Source organism: Asterias rubens, chromosome 16 (genome assembly GCF_902459465.1).
Source record: "Asterias rubens chromosome 16, eAstRub1.3, whole genome shotgun sequence".
NCBI lineage: Eukaryota > Metazoa > Echinodermata > Asteroidea > Forcipulatida > Asteriidae > Asterias > Asterias rubens.
In genome coordinates, this window is record NC_047077.1 from 6,806,929 (window position 1) to 6,827,854 (window position 20,926).

Consider the following 20,926-nt stretch of genomic DNA (forward strand, 5'->3'; position numbering starts at 1 on the left):
CTAACCTGTGAAATCTGCTTGACATAAGCTTGAAATACTTTGCTTACACTTACAGTAAGCAGAGTGCTTACCCTTACAGTAAGCAGAGCCATGAAATTGGACCCTGATCATCAAGAGAAATTAGTGGGAAGTCGCCGTTCACTTTGGGTTTTTGTTCATTTCTGGAAATGAAACCAAAGACTAATTAAACAAAGCTTCCACTGTAGATGGGTTGCAATACGCGTCATCAACCGCCATCTTTGATGTATTAACAAGGGAAAAGTACACGCATGTTCGCACTGCGCATGAATCTCAGCAAATGGTAGCACTTCACGCGTGCACAATTCATCAAATTATGGCGGCCGATGACGCCTATTGCAATCCATCAACCAAAGGCCCAAGTACAGTTGAGAAGCAAATGCAAAGTCAAACACCTCAATATGGGGGGAACAAAAACCATTAAAACTAATTTTCCATGAAATGTACAGACATCATTTGATTTGTGAAACCTTGTTTGTGTCTTGGAAGACCCAAACGAGGTTTCAAGGTTACACGGTTTCACTATTTCTTCAAGAACAATGAAACAATATCACACAACACTCGGGTGTTTTGGATAATTGGAAGATAATTCATCACTTGGTCAGGACTAAAAGGTTGTCAGTACAGTTTGTATGGATTTCATAAAAGTGATTTGCATAATTTGGAGCTCCTGGTAAATGGGTTTATTTGTTAAGAGTGATGACCAAGGTGATTGCTTGCCAAGAGGGAACAATCATTTTCTGAGTGAAACATTTATTAGTGGATTATGATGTATTTTGATTTGGGGTTGGACAAAGACAAATTAACTAGAGCAGTATTTGAATGGATGCCTCTTGAGTAATGTGCTTGCGCTCTACAAACGAAGCTATTACATGTAGCCCTACATGTTGGGTGACACATTATTTTGTCAATATCTTTGTACGGGGTGTCAGTCAGAAGTTAAACAACTGTTAACTTTTGTGTAACCAGGGATCACACCTAAGTTTACAACACAACCAGGGAAGCAGCAGTCAGGGGATCACCTTCAACTTTGTATTTTTCCTCTAAAGCCTGTTTGATCATTACAGTCTTGTGGATTCCCCATTATCCACCGTGTCTTACAATACGAATATATATCTGTTTTTTTATCTTTTTGAAGTTTACAGGATTGCCTGCCAAATTACTTGTTCGTCGATCACCGACCTAACAGAGAAGAGATTATTGGGCGATAAATCACCATAACTGCGGGGTTTTGTAAGACACGACAAGGTGCAAAACAAAAATACCAAGGGACTGAATCGAGCGCCAATTTGCCACTCCTTTAATGTCAGTGCATAAGTAATAATAGCGACTGTCGCCTAGAATGAAATTCGATAGTGAAATGTAATTTTCTGGAGGGTGACCAACGGAGCTGACAGCGAGATGAACCTGCCATTAATCGAATCCTTCACAGAGGGAGATTTAGGGTCTAACCATTGATTTCAATTCAGGCAAATTATGGAAAAGCACGACCATGTAAACAGGAAGTTTATTACCAGGTTTCTTTGATGGTCCCTGGTGGAAAAGATGAGCTGGAAGTGATAGGACTGGCTTCTTATTGATCGTGGGTCTGACAGAAATTGTATTTTGCAGGCATGCACATAATGCTACTGCAGTTTGTCGACAAAAGAGGATTGTGCAAGGCAAAGCAATACTTTGTGTTGTGTACTTCTATAATTTCCAATGACGCAGCTAAGATTTAGATTTAGATTTATTTATTGACCAAGAAACCTAAACAGGAAATCAGCTGAAAAGTTGCTTACATAACTTTGGGAATAACTTAATTTAAGAATCATCCTTCGGACTTTGTATTTCAACTTTATCCGTTAATTTTGTCAACAAACGAAACTGTACGATTATGATTTAGTACAAATTTAAGCTAATAATTGATGAGGTGGTGGTCGAGATATATGCAATTGACCAACTGTGTGTTTTTGTGCAAATTTTTAGCCCAAGAGGACTGTCTTCATTTAGTGAAGAAGTTCTTGTAGACACTAGACTTGTTAAACAATTGTTGCGGTAATAGCGTTCTGACTCCCCACGATTTCCACGACACTGGCTATGTTCTCGCGAGACTCGTGGCCCAAGCAAGACTACTGCTCTCGCAACTTCAGTCTGATTTATGGAGAGCCAGCGGCAGGGGAGCCAGCAGTCTCGCGCGAGAATAGTCTTAGACGGCAGAGAGTTAGCTACTGAGTGTACTGAGCCTGATGTTTTACTGATCAGATATTGTGAGTCTTGAGAAGAGTAATCCCTATAGACGGTGCATCAGGTGACATCACTGGGCCCAATTTCATAGCGCTGCTTAGCGGCCTATTTTGTGCTGACTGTGCAATATCTATTCCATAGAGCTGCTAACTGTAAGCACACAAAAATGCATGCTAACCTTCCTGTGCTTACCGCACGAAAATAAATGACGTCACAATGCAAATCCACGGTAAACATGCAATATGTCCGCCCAATTTTTCTGCTAACCTATGAAATACAATGGCTTAAGCAAATTTTTCTGCTACAGTAAGCACGTAAATTTGCTTACTGTTAAGCAGCGCTATGAAATTGGGCCCTGGTCATTTGCAATTGTTCAAGTGATTATAAATGTAAACTTATTATTAGTTATTATAACTTATTAAAAGGCATAGTTATTTCCGTTGATCTTTTTACTGACAAAACGTGACTAAAGAAATAAACAATGTTGTTAGCAATGTCTGGGTGTTTTGTGATGATTATAAAGAAACGAATAATGGTCAATACAGGGATAATTAACATGTTACTTTAAGACTTTGAACATTCCAAGGTGATAGTTCGTTGTAAATGTAAGTTTTCCTGCACAATACGATACAGTGATGTTCGTTTTTTTATCAACGGTTCTAGTGGACTATTCATCTGTCTGTAGAATAATTGGACACAGAACGTTAACGTAGGCGTTTTCTAATTTGCAGCTCTGTGCATCTAGAAGTTACCAAGTATTGGCAATCTACACATACATTGTTGCTTCAATGTTGAACTGTCAAAGTGTGTAATGCATGGCATTTATACAATGGGTGCATTCCCAGCGTGTTTCTCTCATTAGCAAAAGTGTAATGAGTGCACTACTATCATGAGTAAGACCGTACGGAAGTGACATGTAGTATCAATCCTCCTACATCCAACCCCCCCCCCCCTCACCCCTGACTCGTCTATCTAGTGGGAGCACTGTAAGCTTTACATGCACTTGGGAGATAAACAAGCTACATGTAGGCATGGAGGCAGTATCATGGCCCCATGGTCTAGCACACTGGACTCAATGTCTAATGACGAAGTCACTGGGGTGTAGGTTCCAATCCCAGTCGTGACATGCCCATTGAGCAAGACACTTAACTATCATAGCTTCTAACTACCCTGGAGTAATTGTGAGGGTAGGCTTCATACTCTTTAAGGGAAGACAAGAGGAATGTCTCTATTTTACAGATAAAGTAGGGACTTAAAGATTAAAGCTTTTACATGTACCTCCAAGGTCAAACTCACACATTTTTATATAATTTGCTTGTAATTGTGTCAGTACAAACTAAGAATACTATATTGTAAGCCTATAAACATACAAAATAATATGTATACATTTTGTACAACTTACTTGTAGGCCCTAATTGCTTCTTGAACATTACGAGCATGACAAGTTTGGGTCAATCCATTTGGAAGCAAGTGAAATAACATAATATTGACTTTTTTTGCTACAAATCTAGTTCTCAATGTGAATTCCTGTGAAACTGATGCTTGATTCTAAGACAGATATCAACATTTGTATTCACTTTTTAAGTCGTACTCCATCTCTGACCACCCCCCCCCCCTTTCCCCTGTTGTACATTTAGACAACCCTGAAAATTTCTTGAAAACTTCTTGAGACACATTTAATTCGAACCTTCTGCCACGAGGGAATGTTGTTGGTAGGCTCAGGGGAGAACCCCTTCTAAGGTCTGACAAGCTTTACATCCGTCTGCCAGGCACCCAATGGATTATTGACCTTAAAAACACACTAGACTCATAATCCTTTTAACTCAAATCCTTTTATCTCTTATGCATGTATACAGTATCTCCCCATCACTTTATTTATATAAGAGCTTGTTTGCTCAATCTGTTTTTAAAATCCTATAAACTTGACAACATGAGGGCAGTGATTATAATAGCTGTCCTTTACCATCCAGGATGACTCAGGCCTGTATGCTTCATTTATGAAAGGGCAAAGGAATTTTCTCCTAGGTAAAGGGCACCCTATGTGGGGATTGTTAATTTCTACTGTAGCATTTCAAGGGCACCAAGGCAATGACCAGCCTGGGCAACGAAGGCAATCGCCTTTGTTGCCTCCATGAAGTATCAGGCCTGAATTGACTGTCAATAGGGCTATGACTATGGGTTGGAAAAGTGCATTGAACTCTCCACTTAAAAACAGACACACAAGTCTGCAGTTAAATAGATTAAGCTAAACACCCAAACAGATCCTCCTTGTTTAAACCATCAGGCTGGAAACATACAGGGCATTCACCCCTAGAACGATTGTCACACGCTGCAACTATTCCTCTGCTATACAGTCACCATTTTGGGAGTCAATCGGCAGGGGTGGTCAGGTGGGTGTAGTGGTACACTTTCCTTGCCTTCTACCTCTAGGACCCCTGTTCAAATCACGCTGGGGCACTATGCTGATTGGGTTTTCAGTCCCTACCCGACTTCGTGGGTTTTTCCCTAGAATATTTTTCAGGGGTTTTCCTCCCACATCTTAAACTAAAACTTAAACTTAAACATAAACATAAGATTTTATGATTCATAAAAAAAGTATTATTTCTGAAATTTTTAAATGTGGGAGAGGGTTCCAACTCATTTGAGACCAGGGGCATGAAGAAGAACTTACGCTCACAAAGGAACTTGTTTACTCCCGCCCACCAGAAAATCAGGAGAAAGAGCATGTTCAATTGCAGGGCCTAGCATGTGGAATTCCATTCCACTCCATCAAAAGTTCTACTAGCTCTGTTACAATAATCGGAAGCTCCCTAAAAACATACTTTTTTTAATCAGTAACTCGCGGCCCGCTTGCCCCTCCATGTTCTCGTCATAAACCGACTTTGCAATTTTTCTTGGCTCAAGTTGCAGGCTTTGCCTGGTAGTGGTTTCACTCTTGCTTTTTGCTTTCATTCCCCTATTGTTGTTTTTTTTGTCATTCTCAGAGCGCTTTGCAACCCTGGGAAAAGATGCTTTATAAATGGTTTTATTAAATTTATTATTAATACCAGCAACTTTTGGCACGTCTGTGTAACACTTGGGTAAACACATTCCATAGTTCATCATAAGGTATGAAAATGAATCATAAACTGCTAGTTATGAGCAATTTCTATGAAGCTTTGTGGAACTTCACGTGACGTTAATACACACAATGACTTCAACCCTCCATAGTAACAACAAACAAATTTAAAAGTTGAACTCTGATAATCTCATGACTAAAAACCATGCAGATTGACGTACATGTAGCAAATCGATTTACTAAAACCACTGCACTGAGTGTACAAACTGTTGTTAGTGACTCTATACAGGCATGATATTTGGTCTTCTGGAAAAAAGTAGTACTATTTCTTTTTAGCACAGGGGCTTGTTCAGGGTGTAGAGCCTATGGTTTAATATATTTTCAGGCTATTTAATCACCATTTTTCTGAGTTTTCCCAAGGTTAAACAAATTGAAAATCAGACTTTAGTAGGCAAAGTATCATTCCTGTCTAAAAAGCTGTCTGTATGTAGGTCCATAGAGCAAGTTGCTCTATGGTACATGTAGATTCTACAGCACAAACATGCACCCTTGTGACACCTACTTGACCAAGTGGCTACTGATTAACTTTAACCTTAGGCCTGTAATACCATGCAAGTCCAACAGTCCAGTGGTTATAAGGTGTTTTGTTAACAGCCGAAAACCTATTGTTACAGTTCTGTTTTTAGGTGTTCGGGCATTCCGCCTGAAAACCTATTGTTACAGTTCTGTTTTTAGGTGTTCGGGCATTCCGCCTGAAAACCTATTGTTACAGTTCTGTTTTTAGGTGTTCGGGCATTCCGCCTGAAAACCTATTGTTATTGTACAGGGTTTTTTGTTCCAGTGTCATCTTCTCATCCCTGAACCTTTTGTCACAGTTTACAGAAAGAGTGAAGATGGTACGGACTTGAAAATTACCACATACAGTCTAGTACGCTTTTTTTATGTAGCTGGAACAGTAAACTTTTCGGGATAATGACGTCATCAAGTGTCGAGTTACAAGGTTATGTAAGTTTACAAATTTTTATTTTCTTATTGTTGTATGTCATTCAATTTGAAAGCTACTATGTTCATAATATGGCATCTGATAGATATAGTTTTAAAAATGTCATTTAAATTTGAAAGCTACTATGTTCATAATACGGCATCTGATAGATTTAGTTTTTAAATTAATATTGGCTAAATTACCCTGTTTGTAATGCAAGTGTCAGGCTTCGAATTTAATTTTGGGAGGGCAAGGCCATTTTCAAAATTTTTTGAGGGGGCACCAAGGCAAGACCAGAGGCAACATATTATACATGTATGCCATTTTATATGGCCTATTCCACATGTTCCATGCCTGTTTTTTTTTAATGAGATCAGGCCTAGAACTTCACTCTTAGAGAGGCATTTAAATTTCCTCAAAGGGCATTTCGATGAGGAATATGTAAATTTGTATTGTATTTTTGCAAAGGGCACCACAGCAATTGCTGCGTGTGCTGCACGGTGCCATGGGTTAATTCAATCCTCTGTTTTTCAATTAAAAACATGGCCATTTTAACCAGAGCAGCCAATCTTTGCATCATGCGACCAGGAATATTTTGTACAGCAATCAGGAATATATTAGAATTGTATTATAGGGGAATCAGGGAGATTTTCAAATTTGTTCATCAGAATAGGGAAAGATTGGTTTGTTTTTGCGTTTTTGGGATACTTTCTGCAGAGTCAGGCAGAGTTGGTGGCTCTGCCATACAGTCAATCTGCAGCCGATTTCATGAAACGCTATGATTAATCTTATCTCGAGTTAGGACGAGTAACCCGTCCTAACGCAGGATGGGTTCAATGCGTCCACGTCTATGGATACGGAACTGAACTCGTCCTAAGTCCTAAGATTAATCCTAAGTTAGGAAGAGTTTGGTGAAATCGATTGCTGAGAACATTTCATCATATTCAAAAGAGATTTTATTATTTGTTATGAATGTAGTCAATAGGAGACTTTCCAACGCTAGGTGGCAGCAGACATACCGGGTAAATTTCCATTGTTTACGTAGTTCTGAACATGCGCATAATTCTGAGAACAATGGATTTACCCGGTAAGTCTGCTGCCCTCTATCGTCCCAGAAAGTCTCCCATTGAGACAAGAGTCTGCGATTCAGGTCTCAGGGTTTCTTCAAATGCAATTTCCTGGCATTTGACAGTATTTAAGATTGACTTATTTCTCTGGAGGATTGGTGCTGGTATGATCTGTATGATCAGCAGAGCTTTTCAGAAACTAATCACTTTGTGTTTATACTACCAACCCTATACTTTCATTTCTAAACAAAAAGTGACATTCTGAGTTTGTTGACTTTAAAAGACTAGACTGGTCTCCTGTCTTTAGACAGGTACTTGCCTTTCAGTACCAGTGATTTAATTTGATACAAAGATTTCATTGGTTAAACCCGAGTGACGTAAGCTTTCTCTGTGTTTTGATTGGTCCGAGGTGATGTTTGGCAGCTGCACTTGCGGTCGTCTGCATTTGAATCTAAGGGAAGGGTGCAAATGAACGGGGATTGACCTAGGCTTTAGGCCACTCTCTGACGTTATTTACGTGTGACGTCAAATGTTCAGGCTATCAAAAGACTTGTTTGAAAAAATCGTCAAGCGAGGGCCTGACGAGATCTAATTGATGGACGTTGCAATAACGCTGAGGCATGACAAATAACGCAAGCTTCATTAGAAATGTCAACACTTAATGTAATTAAATGTTCACACCCTACATGTTCATCAAACACTAATAAAATCTACACAGGGGACAAAATATAATCAATTTGGGTCTAACTCAGTCAGGCAAAAATTACTCATTAATTGATAAATGGTTTAATTATTCCTAAATTAATCACTATGAAGTAGATTAAGTTGTGTCTAAATGTACAGATAGTCAGACAGTGCTTGAATTTGGAGCGTGGGGGGGGGTAACTGCACTCAGAGAGATATCAGGGAAATATTTATAACATTTTGGAAATGGAAATGTTAATTCCCACAATCAGGGAGGTTTTCAAATCTGTTCATTAGATCAGAACAATATTGGTTGGTTTTCATTGAACTTTGAGCAGAATCAGGGAGAGTACACTTATGTAGATCAAAATGTTGACTGGACCAGAAATCTTTGTACAAGATTTAAAAAAATGACAATTTGACGCTTTGCACACCGTAATGAGTTTTCCATGAATCACATTACTTCAAAGTGAAATGACTCTCAAAAGGCTTTATACTAGAGTGTCATGGCCGAGCGGTTAAGAGCATCGAATTCAAGTTCTGATGCTGATTCACGGGAGTGTGGGTTCGAATCCCGATCGTGACACTTGTGTCCTTGAGCAAGACACTTTACTATAATTGCTTCTCTTCACCCAGGGGTATAAAGTGGTACCTGCGAGGGTAGAGGTTGATATTGTGTATGAAAAAGCCACAAGCGCCTTACAGGCAGCACAGGGATGTTTTGATACAGTTATTGTGAAATGCGCTAAGAATTTGTTATTATTATTATTAATATTATTAATATTATTATTATATTATTGAAAGCTGCTGTACTTTTATTGCTCCATGTTTGAACCAAGTAAGTTTTTATTACCATTCATTATAAAAGTGATTACCAAACGCATAATACAATTCCCTAATGCATTTTATTCAATCCTAACATAAACACCATTAAAAACACAACAAAATTCCCATGAATCCCCCTTCATCTTTTCTAATCCCCCACCCTTCATCCCAAACATCTCCTGATGTAATTGCCTCGATCAGCAAATAAAAGAAATCATCCACAACACACAGAGCTTATTGTTAACATCTCCATGTAAGAACTGATGAGCTGCATTGATTATTGATACAAAGCCTTCTTGAATACAACTGCTAAAAAAGGCTGTACATGTCTAAGTGCTAACAATTGGAAAGCCAATTGATCGCCAGGGTAGGCTATAGAAAGATTATTTGTGTATTTCCACCAGCTGGTTAAGTGCTAGTGTACAAAAACATGTACCGTGTAAATTAACAGTACACGTATTTGGCATAAATAATATCGTACCATGTAAAATATGAATTTGGGCAACCTCGGTAGTCTAGTTGGTAAGACACTGCTCTAGAATAGCAAGGGTTGTGGGTTCGAATCCCACCAGAGTAACATGCCTGTGATATTTTCCGCGCCTTGAACACCCAGCAGGGTGGATATGTGCGCATTACAAGTCTTATTATTATTATTTCTTATTAATATGTATCATACATGTACATTGTATGTCAGTGGTGGGCCTGGAATTTCATCATTGTGAGGGCAAAGACATTTTCATTTTCGCAAAAAGGCACTTCCATTGGAAAGCCTTTAAAAAGTAAGTCTACAAGGAAACTTTTGAAGGGACACCAAGGCCAAGACATGGGGCAACAGAGGCCTGCAGTGCAGCAAGATCAGATCCTATACAGGGTATGTCAGTTTCCCCCGGGTTTAAAGTGCCATTTACTGCCAGGTACAGAGCCTGTACAATATTTTCACACAAAGTATCTCTCATGCGAGATCATATTTAAACAGTGTTACAAAATTTGAGCGGCATTTTTTATGTTGATGCTCCGACAAAAATATAATGACTGTATTATCACTCAATGCCTCAAATCCTAAATATCACTCCTACAATACCAAATGGGATGACAGACAGACTCATCCGATGTGGTTTTGAACGTAGTTCATCTACGCAATGCCAGCTTGCAATAACAAACTTAAAGGTGAAATAATACAAAGTTGTAGGCTAAATCTTCCTAGGGAAATCTTTCTTCCTTATTAAGACTGTCAAAGTAAAGGAAGACCCCTCCCTAAAAAATCAACCATCGCTTTCAACTGTCAGTCTATAGACTCTATATTTCCCTCCGGATGAGACTGCAGGGATATTACTGGATACAGTGCTTATCACACATTGGTGTAGGGTAACACCAAATACAGTAGCAATCTAAATGAGCCTTGAGCGTCACTGAATTAGTTTACTGATATGAGCACTAAAGAAGCCACTGTAAGCATTATTATAAATTTGGACCAGATCACAGACAAAAAGTAAATTTTTAAAGTTGGGTAATTCTTTTACTTGTATCGACAGTCAAATTAAAAGCCAAAGATGTGAACACTATCGCTTTAGTTTGTTAAGGAAAAAGGAATACACTTTGTGGTCACTCTTTAAACTAATGGCAGAGAAACGTTATTGTCAGATGAGTTTCTAAGATTGTGTTCCAGTTACCGACTATTCTTCCTGAGTGAACATAGTAAGTATTGACTCCAAATTTTCTGCGTAAATTTGTTAGACATACAATTTGGGGGATTGTTTTCTTCTTCTTTCCTCATGAATAATTGCCCTTTAATTCAGGCATGATTCTTGGTCCTTGGACATTGGAAACAAGTAGGAACATTTTATCGCGTACAAGGGCCGTATGGTACACTTTTCTGGGTCTTTTCCCCATAAATGCTATTTTTTCTCTGAGAAAATCGCATCTAAGTTGGAAGAACATCATGCCAGTCAATTCTAAATCGAGCAAAATCTTGGCTTAATTGGTCTTTTTGTATGAATTCACTTAATGAATTAAAACCAGTAGGTATTCAATTGCACCTGTCTGTATGTGTGTGTCACTCCTACATGTAAATGCACACAAGCTGACAAGGACTTCATAAAAGTATTAATAATAATTTATTCAGTTTATATCCCGCCCGCCCCATTGAAGGTTGTCTGCTGCAGTAAAATGCTCACAAAACAAAATGAAGAACATACAAAACAAATTATGCAGAAATTAAAAAAGGCACCAATTTCAGTCAACGTCCATTAGTACATGGTACAGGTATTTTAAACTTGGTAACTAATCTAAAAACTGATTACCATGAAAAAATATATTTGGTTAAAGCCAATGGACCCTTTCGGTTCACCGATTTACAAATAACTTACAGGGTTTACAGAAGGCAATGGTGAAAGACTTCTCTTGAAATATTATTCCATGAAATGCTTTACTTTTTGAGAAAACAGTAAAACAATATAAATTCTCGTTAACGAGAATTACGGATTTATTTTAAACACATGTCATGACACGGCGAAACGCGCGGAAACAAGGGTGGGTTTTTCCATTGTTTTCTCCCGACTCCGATGACCGATTGAGCCTAAATTTTCACAGGCTTGTTATTTGATATAGAAGTTGTGATACACAAAGTGTGGGCCTTGGACAACACTGTTTACCGAAAGGGTCCAATGGCTTTAAGCACTGCAGCTGTTTATAAAACTGGCATGAGAAAGGATTCCCTTTGAAGTAATATAGTTTGCATGTAATTTTCCACCCAAAAGCTTTTGAATGAGAAACGATTAATGCATGAGTCGTTTTTAAGATATCTTAAGGTTGAAGTCCATTTGCAAAAGCTGCGGCCAGAGATGCAGTTGGTACCCGCTGTCACCTCACTAAATGTGGATGTATAAGATGGATAACGTGACAGTGCTCTGCCATTTTCTTAGCAAAGTAGAAACTGTCTCCAGCTAAAACTTTCAAATGTGAGTTTTATTGTATCTTTCTTTTTAGTTTTGGCTTTAAATTAACATTTATGCTGATAAAAAACTACTCCAACGACCCTACATGTACCTTTTAAAACAGAACAAAGTAAGGAAAATAATGTGGGGGAAAAAAGCTGTTAAAGTAAGTAAGCTTTGACCCACTGCAAACACATGGACTCAATACGCATTGCTGTAGCAAGCAGAACCTTATTTGGAACTCCTGCTGATAATGCTATTCCACAAATGTTTGACAAACCTACGTGTAATTCACCCTCAAGCACTAAGTTTTACATGCAATATTTGTCTACTTACTGAACAAAAACTGTCAGTATCAAGCATGCTACATGTACATGTACTTCATTCTTGGTTCTTGTACATGTTGTAATGGCAAGGCACTTAAGGGCGCATATATGTAAATTTAACACATTGTAAGGGAATTGGTGTTTGGAACCTTTTAAAGGGCATCAAGGCAAGCGACAGGGGCAAGGAGGCAATTACACAATGTAGCTTTTCCCATGAAATATGCTAATTACTGCATACAAATACTTTTGCAGGCCTAATTGTGTATGCTTCATTTTTGAAAGGGCAAGGGCAACAAGGCATTTTCTCCTTGATAAAGGGGCACATTAGAAGGAAATTGTCAACTTCTACTGGAGCATTTCAAGGGCAAGGCAAAGATTAGAAGGCATGGATGCAACGCCTTAGTTGCCTTCGTGAGCAGGCCTGCTTTTGGCTGGCAACACCGTAGAGTTGTACACTAAGCGGACGCACAACGAGTTTGCCTTACGCCACAATCAACCCCATTGCCCACCGCAGTAATGTTAGTGGGCAAAGCGCAATGTGCAAATTTGGATGCTTCATTGGAAAGTCTGACTGCATCTGTTGCTTCTCTAAAACATCAGGCCTCAGTGATTACTTTCACTTGTATTGAAAGTAATAATATTAGGCCTATATTACATGTGTAGAGGTCGCTTATGCCCCCTCCTAAATTTTCAAGTCTTATGCCCCCTCTAATTTTTCAATAGCTGCTTCATAACCCCCTTGTTTCAACAGCCGGTTTAGACCAATCAAAAGGTTGGAAATACTTCAGTGAGTGGGTATGGGTCTCACCCCCACAGATGTCCCCCCATACTGGATGATGTGATGGTGAGATAAAGACACATGATTAAAAGTACTTAAGCACCCAACTCACTGTGATCCCTTATTCCATCCTTTTATACAGGTATGTGGATTTTAATTTGTTTAATATAATAAGTTCATAAACTTGTGATTGACATGGTATTATTATAAACTTGTTTTGACTCAAGGATAGGAGAGCATTATCTCCTCAAACTTAGCTACTTTCACCATGAACCACGATGTGTGTAGGCCTATGCTTTACTATTGGGTTGAAACATGGTTAAGCTCAAGAGTGTACTGAATTGATTTAGACTTTTATTCCATTTCCTTATTATGTTTTGATTAATTAACTTGAGTTTCTGATAGCTCATATTCTATAGAACTGTTTGATGCTAAGAATTGTGTTTTATGACTTTTCCAACTTTGCATATTTCTAGAGGAAAAGCAGGGGTAGTTGCCCATCTTTTATAAGTTCAGTTGTACAGTACTTAATGTATGTGATACACGTGTACAAAAGACCACCCTGGTCTGAGACAGTAACTCTTAGTGGAGACTGAAAGCCTGGTAGGGTCATTAACTTAAACCCCTGAGGGCTTGGTCAGCAGTAGCTCTTTAATAGCCAAGATAGCCTGGGATAGCCTTGCTGCCTGAACAACCTTCTTTGTTTTATTTGTTAAGAGGCAAGTGCCAGGTTAGAAAGTGACCTTGCCTAGTTTTAGCCAAGTTGATTTTGTTTATACCAGATCCAAGACTTTGCTTATGTTCCAGTAGGGTTTTGTTTACGTGTTTCTTTATCCTTTAAAATTAATGTGTTTCTTTGTTTTGACTATTTGGCAAAACCACTGGGATTGCTTTACTTGTTGAGTTTAGTTTCAGTAGTGAACAGATGGAGTCAGTATTAATAGATTCTGACCTACTGTATATTATGTTTATTGACACTCAGAGTATTTGTTTATTGCAAATGATACTAGGATTGAATTGAGGCAGAGAAAGTAATTAGTGCCAAAACAATGACAAGCTTCGAAGTAAATGTTTAAGTGTTATTATTATTATTGTTTAAGTGTTATTATTATTATTGTTAAAGATCTATACTGGATGATGTGATGGTGAGATAAAGACACATGATTAAAAGTACTTAAGCACCCAACTCACTGTGATCCCTTATTCCATCCTTTTATACAGAATCTTCATTAATGTACACCGTGGAGTGAACGTTTAATTCACGACGGGTGCAACATTTGGCACCTCCGACGGGACAGGTGTGTTTCAGCATTACATCCGTTAGAATGCTCAACGACAGCGCCTGTCCAGCGACCCTGAACCTGAACCCAAGACCTGAGCTACAGTAACCATGGTAGCAGGAGTCCAGACTAGGTAGTGCAAGAGAAAAGTGAATAGCAGTGGACAAAGCAAGCAAGGGACGAAGTCAAAGACCAAACAAAGAGTTTGAAGAAACGAGTTGCCCCAAAATGGAGAAGTCCGCACAAGAGCTATGTCAGTCTTTGATGTACCAAGTCAGTAAACTCACCCGTGACCAGTTGCTCGAAGTTTGTAAGTTCATTGATCTACCCGATTATGAGGCATTAGAGGCGAAGGAAGACAACCACCAGCTTCTAGTTAGAAAAGTCAACCGTCACCTCAACCGAGGTGAGATTGATGAGATGGAGGATGAAGGCCTGGACAGTTTCAAGGAGATACAATGTTTTCTAAAGAAACTCGTTCCTGAGCCTCAGCCACTAGTGGTGAAACCCCAAGCTTCAGAATCTTCGACTGAACCATCCCCGACCACGGAATCTAAATCTGCAACACATCCTCCTCAACCAGCAAGTGGAGAACAGCCACTTATACTAGATGCTGAGCTAGCACTGAAGAAACCCATTCTTCCCATCACACCCCACAGTTTGATGACTCTTGCCAGACGGGAGTTCAAAATTTCTGGCCAGATAGGAGAGCCCAACCAGAAAGATAAATTATCTTTTTCCAGCTTAGCTCACCAGATCGAGAATGGTCGTCTAAAGGGCCACACCGAACGTGAAATCATAGAAGGCGTTATCCGAGCGATTTCACCAGGCTCTCCCCTGCGAAGTTACCTGGAAGGTAGGGTAGCCCTTACCTTGCCCAGTCTGCGTCAAGTTCTGCGGTCCCATTACCGAGAGAAAGATGCCACAGAACTTTACCAACAACTATCCCGTGTGACTCAGGACATCAAAGAATCCCCACAGAGTTTTCTTGTTCGTGCCCTTGACCTGAAACAAAAAGTGATCTTTGCAAGCCAGGAAGCAGGTTCCGGATTGAAATATGACCCCACACTTGTACAGAGTATGTTCCTGCATGGACTTCTGACTGGGTTAAGGAGCGATGCTGTTAAGTCAGAGCTGCGTCCCTATCTCCAGAATCCAGGTACGACGGATGAGCAGTTGTTTGAGAAAATAAATGTAGCAGCCCGCCAGGAAGCAGAACGACAAGAGAAACTCGGGGTAACCAGTGCAAAACAAATCTCCGTCAAAGTGGTGCAACACCAGGGATCAAGCAGAGAAGAATCGGGGACCAACTTCAAGGAGCAGCCAAGACAAGGCAGTTTAATGACCGACCTTGCTGAATTGAAGGCAGGAATTGCGGAGATTGCCTCTATGAAAACCCAGATAGCTGGTCTGCAACAGTCGCTAGCCCAGCCTAGTGAACGCCAGCAGTGGACCCCAAGGACCAACCGTGACACCAACAGACAGAGAGGCTGTTCTAATTGCCAACGGAGTGGCACTGGAGATAGTTGCGAGCATTGCTACAAGTGTGGCTCTGGGGAGCACTTTGCTCGTGGATGCAGACAGTGGCGACGCAACCAATCGGGAAACGGCCAAGGGTTACTGCCACGGGACGGCCAGTAACCTACAAAAGCAATTACCAGAAGTCCCATCTTTGTTCAATAACCCCCTCAAGACAAGCGAATGTCAGCCGACTAGTGGGTAAGAGATGTATGGTGAGCTGCATGATAGACGGAACAAAGACGCAGGCATTATGGGACACAGGAGCCCAGGTCACCATCATACCTGCTGATTGGCGAGCAACCCACTTGCCCCAAGCCAAGCTGAGACCACTGTGTGAGCTGTTAGGAGGAACTGACCTAAACCTTACAGCTGCAAATGGATCCCCCATACCCTATGATGGCTGGCTGAATGTCTCCTTCAGTTTGATGACAGGGCTGAACCATGAGATCAGAGTTCCAGTTTTGGTGACACGGGCAACTTCTGGAGTCCCCATAATTGGGTACAACGTCATAGAAGAAATCGTTCAAAGAGATACTCTCCATTCAACCCCTACTCAAGCCGTGAGAGCGGCATTCCCATCAATGACGAGAAGAGCAGTGACAGCCCTTGCAAACATTATTCAAGAAGAGCCACCAGAAGACATCTGCCGTGTCCATGTAGGTAGAAAAGGAGTCACCGTACCCGGCGGAAGCGTCATCGAGGTAGCCTGCAGAGCGACATCATATCTACTGAATCAAGACACTACCGCTGTCTTTGAGCCTGATGTGGACACCCAGTGGCCAGAAGATCTTCATCCTCAACCATCAGTTGTTCGGTTGAAAAGGGGGCCATCCAGCAAAGTCTTCATCTTGGTGCAAAACTCATCCAATCATGATATCGTCCTGCGGAAACAAACCCAATTAGGAACACTGCAGTCCCCCCTTTCAATTGAAACCATTCCCGAGAGGCCTATACCAGCGTCACAAGATAAACGTACATTTGTAATAAATGAAGTCTCCACTGCACACTCTGCCGAAGAAACCCCCCAGTTTGACCTCAGTCACTTAACAGAGGCTCAACGCCGAGATGTTAACAAGATGTTGCGGGAAGAGGCAGGAGCATTTTCAAAAGATGATAGTGACATGGGTTGCATCAAAGACTTGAAAATGCATATACGTCTGAAGGATGACCAGCCAGTGCAAAAATCGTACATGTCCGTGCCCCCGCCACTCTACACTGAAGTGAAAAACTACCTGAAGGACTTGATTGGCCGAGGCTGGATCGAGAAGTCAGAGTCTCCCTACTCGTCGCCGGTAGTTTGTGTCCGGAAAAAGGATGGCTCTCTCCGTCTCTGCATAGATTACCGCGAGCTGAACCGTAAGACAATTCCCGATAGACAACCGATCCCACGAATTCAAGATGTTCTAGATAGTCTCGGTGGAAATAAGTGGTTTACGACACTAGACCAGGGTAAAGCTTATCACCAGGGTTTCATGGCAGAAGAGAGTAAACATAAGACGGCCTTCGTCACCCCTTGGGGTTTGTATGAGTGGAATCGGATTCCATTTGGTTTGACTAATGCGCCTGCAGTGTTTCAACGGTGTATGGAATCCTGTCTTGATGGTCTAGTTGGAGAAATCGCCGTAGTCTACCTTGATGATATACTGGTCTACGGAAAAACATTTGAGTCACATGTTGAACACATACGTCAAGTCCTCAGACGCCTCCAGGACCGTGGTATCAAACTCAAGCCAAGTAAGTGCAACTTATTCCAGAAAGAAGTGCGGTACTTGGGGAGAGTTATCAGTAGTGAAGGCTACAAGATGGATCCTGCAGACATCAAAGCAGTTGAGGCACTCCGTGAAAAACAACCGAGTACCGTGGGTGAAGTGAGGAAAATCTTGGGTCTACTGGGCTACTATCGTCAGTATATCCAGAACTTTTCTACCATCGCTAAACCATTGTATGAACTGCTGAAGAAACCCAGTCCGTGCAGTGATGACCAACCTAGCAAAACTAACCCAATGAAAACATCGTCAAAGTCACGAGGAAAAGCTGCTGTAGGTAAAGGTGCAGGACAAGTGTCGTCAAGACAACGCATTACATGGGAAGCTTCTCATCAGAAAGTACTGGAACACTTGCTGAGTTTTCTCACTTGCCCCCCAGTGATGGCCTTCCCTAATCATCAGCAGCCTTTCATTCTGCATACAGATGCTTCAAATGAAGGACTGGGCGCTGTCTTGTACCAGCAGCAGGATGGAAAGATGAGAGTGATCGGCTATGGCTCGCGAACGCTAAGCCCTGCTGAGAATAACTACAATTTGCATTCGGGAAAGCTAGAATTTCTTGCGCTGAAGTGGGCCATCACAGAAAAGTTCAAGGATTATTTGTACTATGCTCCCTCCTTCACTGTGTATACAGACAATAATCCTTTGACCTACATCTTGACATCAGCCAAACTCAATGCAACAGGACATCGCTGGGTTGCTGAATTAGCTGATTTTCATTTCACGATTAAGTATCGTCCTGGAAAGTCAAATGCAGATGCTGACGCCCTTTCTCGTATGCCCCTTGACATAGACAGCTTTAGAACCCAGTGCACAAGCGAGATCAGTCCAACTCATCTTAGTGCCACCATCGATGCAATCAAGGCTGATAATTCTGATCACTGCCCATGGATTGGTGCCCTGACTGCGTCTACATCAAGCCCAGATGACAGTGTTACAAGCTCCCACCACATCACCAAAGAACAACTGAGGGCAGCACAGCGAGATGATGCAACTGTGGGTCCTGTTATTCAGTTTCTTGAAAAAGGTCACCGCCCGAGTAGACAAACCAAGATGACCGAACAGCCTAACACTGTTGCTCTTCTTCGGGAGTGGGATAAGCTGGAGTTGAATAGTGAAGGGATTCTCCATCGTGAGTCTGGTGATAGGAAACAGCTTATCCTCCCTCTAAAGTATCACAGACTTGTCTACAAAGAACTACACGAAGATATGGGTCACTTAGGTGCAGAGCGGGTAGTTCACCTTGCCAGGGAGAGGTTCTTTTGGCCTCACATGCAAAGGGACATCGAGCACTATGTAACCAGCGTTTGTAGATGTTTGCAGCAGAGGAAACCAAACCGAATAACCAGAGAGCCCCTTCACAGTATAGTCACAACAGCCCCGTTTGAGATAGTCTCCATCGATTTTCTTCATCTCGAGAGAAGTGTTGGAGGGTACGAGTACATCTTGGTTGTGATGGATCATTTTACCAGGTTTGCCCAAGCATATCCAACAACAAACAAATCCGGAAAAACAGTTGCAGACAAGATTTTCAACGACTTTGTTCTACGGTTTGGATTTCCCCATAAACTCCATCATGACCAAGGGAGGGAATTTGAGAACCAATTATTTCGACGACTACAACAGCTATCTGGCATCACTCCATCTCGGACCACTCCATACCACCCACAGGGGAACGGTCAGGTGGAGCGATTTAATCGAACTCTCCTGGGTATGCTGCGGACTCTACCTGAGAAAGAGAAGTCTCGTTGGAAGGAATCTCTGGGCAAAGTGGTGCACGCTTACAATTGCACTCGCTCAGAAGCCACAGGTTTTTCTCCGTTCTATCTTCTTTATGGACGCCCACCTCGACTTCCAATTGATCTGGTTTTTGGTTTGGCAGGGAAGCAGGAGCCCCCAAAGAACCATCAAGAGTACAGCCAGCGATGGAAAATACAAATGGAAGAGGCTTACGGGATAGCAAGGAAAAACGCCAACAAATCATCAGCACGAGGAAAACAACAGCATGATAAGAAAGCACACAGCACAGTACTTCAGCCAGGTGACAGAGTATTGATAAGAAACCTGAATGAAACTGGAGGGCCAGGCAAGCTCCGAGCATACTGGGAGAAGGAAGTTCACACGATTGTGAAACGGCTTGGTGACGACTCTCCCGTGTACCAGCTACGCCCTGAGAGTGGAAAGGGAAGACGTCGAACTCTTCACAGGAACCTATTGTTACCCTGTAGCAACCTCATAAGTGAAGAGCAGACCGAACATAGGAAGCCCCCACCAGCACCAATACCCCAGACCAGGAGGAGGACAGCACAGAATGTTAACAGGGATAGCAGTGACAGTTCGGAAGACGAATATCTCCTTCACACACCGACTCACACACGACCCTCCTTGAAACCACACCCCCCTACAGTAACTACTCCAGCATGGAACCAGGAAGCTTCAGTCTTCATCCCAGATGAACTAGTTACTGCTCAGGACCGTAATGAACCAGTTCTCATTCCAGATAACGCCACTCAGGGAGAACCAGACCACAACCCAGACCACGCCTGTGTTCCTGATGCAGTAATCATCCCTGAGGCAGCCGCCGCTCCTGAACTGGTAATCGAGGCCGACCCAATTCCACATCCGGAACAGCCCATTGCTTCAGAACCTGTGGTACCTCAAGATGTTGTTGAACCAGTCCCAGATGTTCACCAGCAAGCCCCGCCCCCTGCCACTAATGCAGATGAAGCCCCTGCACCCGGTCTTCTTCAGGATACCCAACATTACCCCCAGAGAGACAGGCAACCCCCACAGCGGTTTGCTTATGATCAGTTGGGCCATCCACAGCACAGCCCAGGTGGAGTTTATGCAATGTCAGCTGCAAATTCACATCTCTACCAACATCCATCAGCACCCTGGCCATACTCCATGATGCCACCACAGGGACCACCGCCGATGATGTGGCCTCAACCCTCCACTCCTTGGACCAACCCCGTGATGATGCCCTGGCCCCCGATGCAGGCACAACCATGGCAACAGTGGTATCCAACGGCAACCTACCCACAGCAACCAGTGAGGATCTAGTGATTCAAGTGACTGTTTGGTATATCTTTGAACTTTGAAGTATTATAGTGGTTTTTTTTTTTTTTTTCAATGTACACACATATTGTGAGTGGTCAGTGTGACAGCTGAAAGATATCCAAATTTAGTTGCACCTTATGTCATTGACGATTTGTTTGATTTTTTTTTTTTTGAAATTCTGAAATGTTGAGGACAACATTTAATTTTCAAGGGGAGAGTGTAGAGGTCGCTTATGCCCCCTCCTAAATTTTCAAGTCTTATGCCCCCTCTAATTTTTCAATAGCTGCTTCATAACCCCCTTGTTTCAACAGCCGGTTTAGACCAATCAAAAGGTTGGAAATACTTCAGTGAGTGGGTATGGGTCTCACCCCCACAGATGTCCCCCCATACTGGATGATGTGA

General features: G+C 41.7%; 2 protein-coding genes across 2 annotated transcripts in view; one reads left to right on the forward strand and one right to left on the reverse strand.

The window, feature by feature from the left end:
- The window catches only part of LOC117301062 (transmembrane and coiled-coil domains protein 2-like), a 51,396-nt gene extending 47,852 nt beyond the window's left edge, over nucleotides 1-3,544 (reverse strand). The window contains exon 1 of the mRNA XM_033784944.1: nucleotides 3,523-3,544. Within this exon, the coding sequence (XP_033640835.1) occupies nucleotides 3,523-3,544 (22 nt within the window). The remainder of the gene's footprint in view (nucleotides 1-3,522) is intronic.
- Nucleotides 3,545-12,782: 9,238 nt separating this feature from the next.
- Nucleotides 12,783-15,818, forward strand: LOC117301063. Its single transcript, XM_033784945.1, has 2 exons — nucleotides 12,783-13,039; nucleotides 14,119-15,818. Exon 2 carries the CDS (start codon nucleotides 14,406-14,408, stop codon nucleotides 15,816-15,818), a length of 1,413 nt encoding a protein of 470 aa, XP_033640836.1. The 5' UTR covers nucleotides 12,783-13,039; nucleotides 14,119-14,405.
- The last annotated feature ends 5,108 nt before the right edge of the window (nucleotides 15,819-20,926 follow it).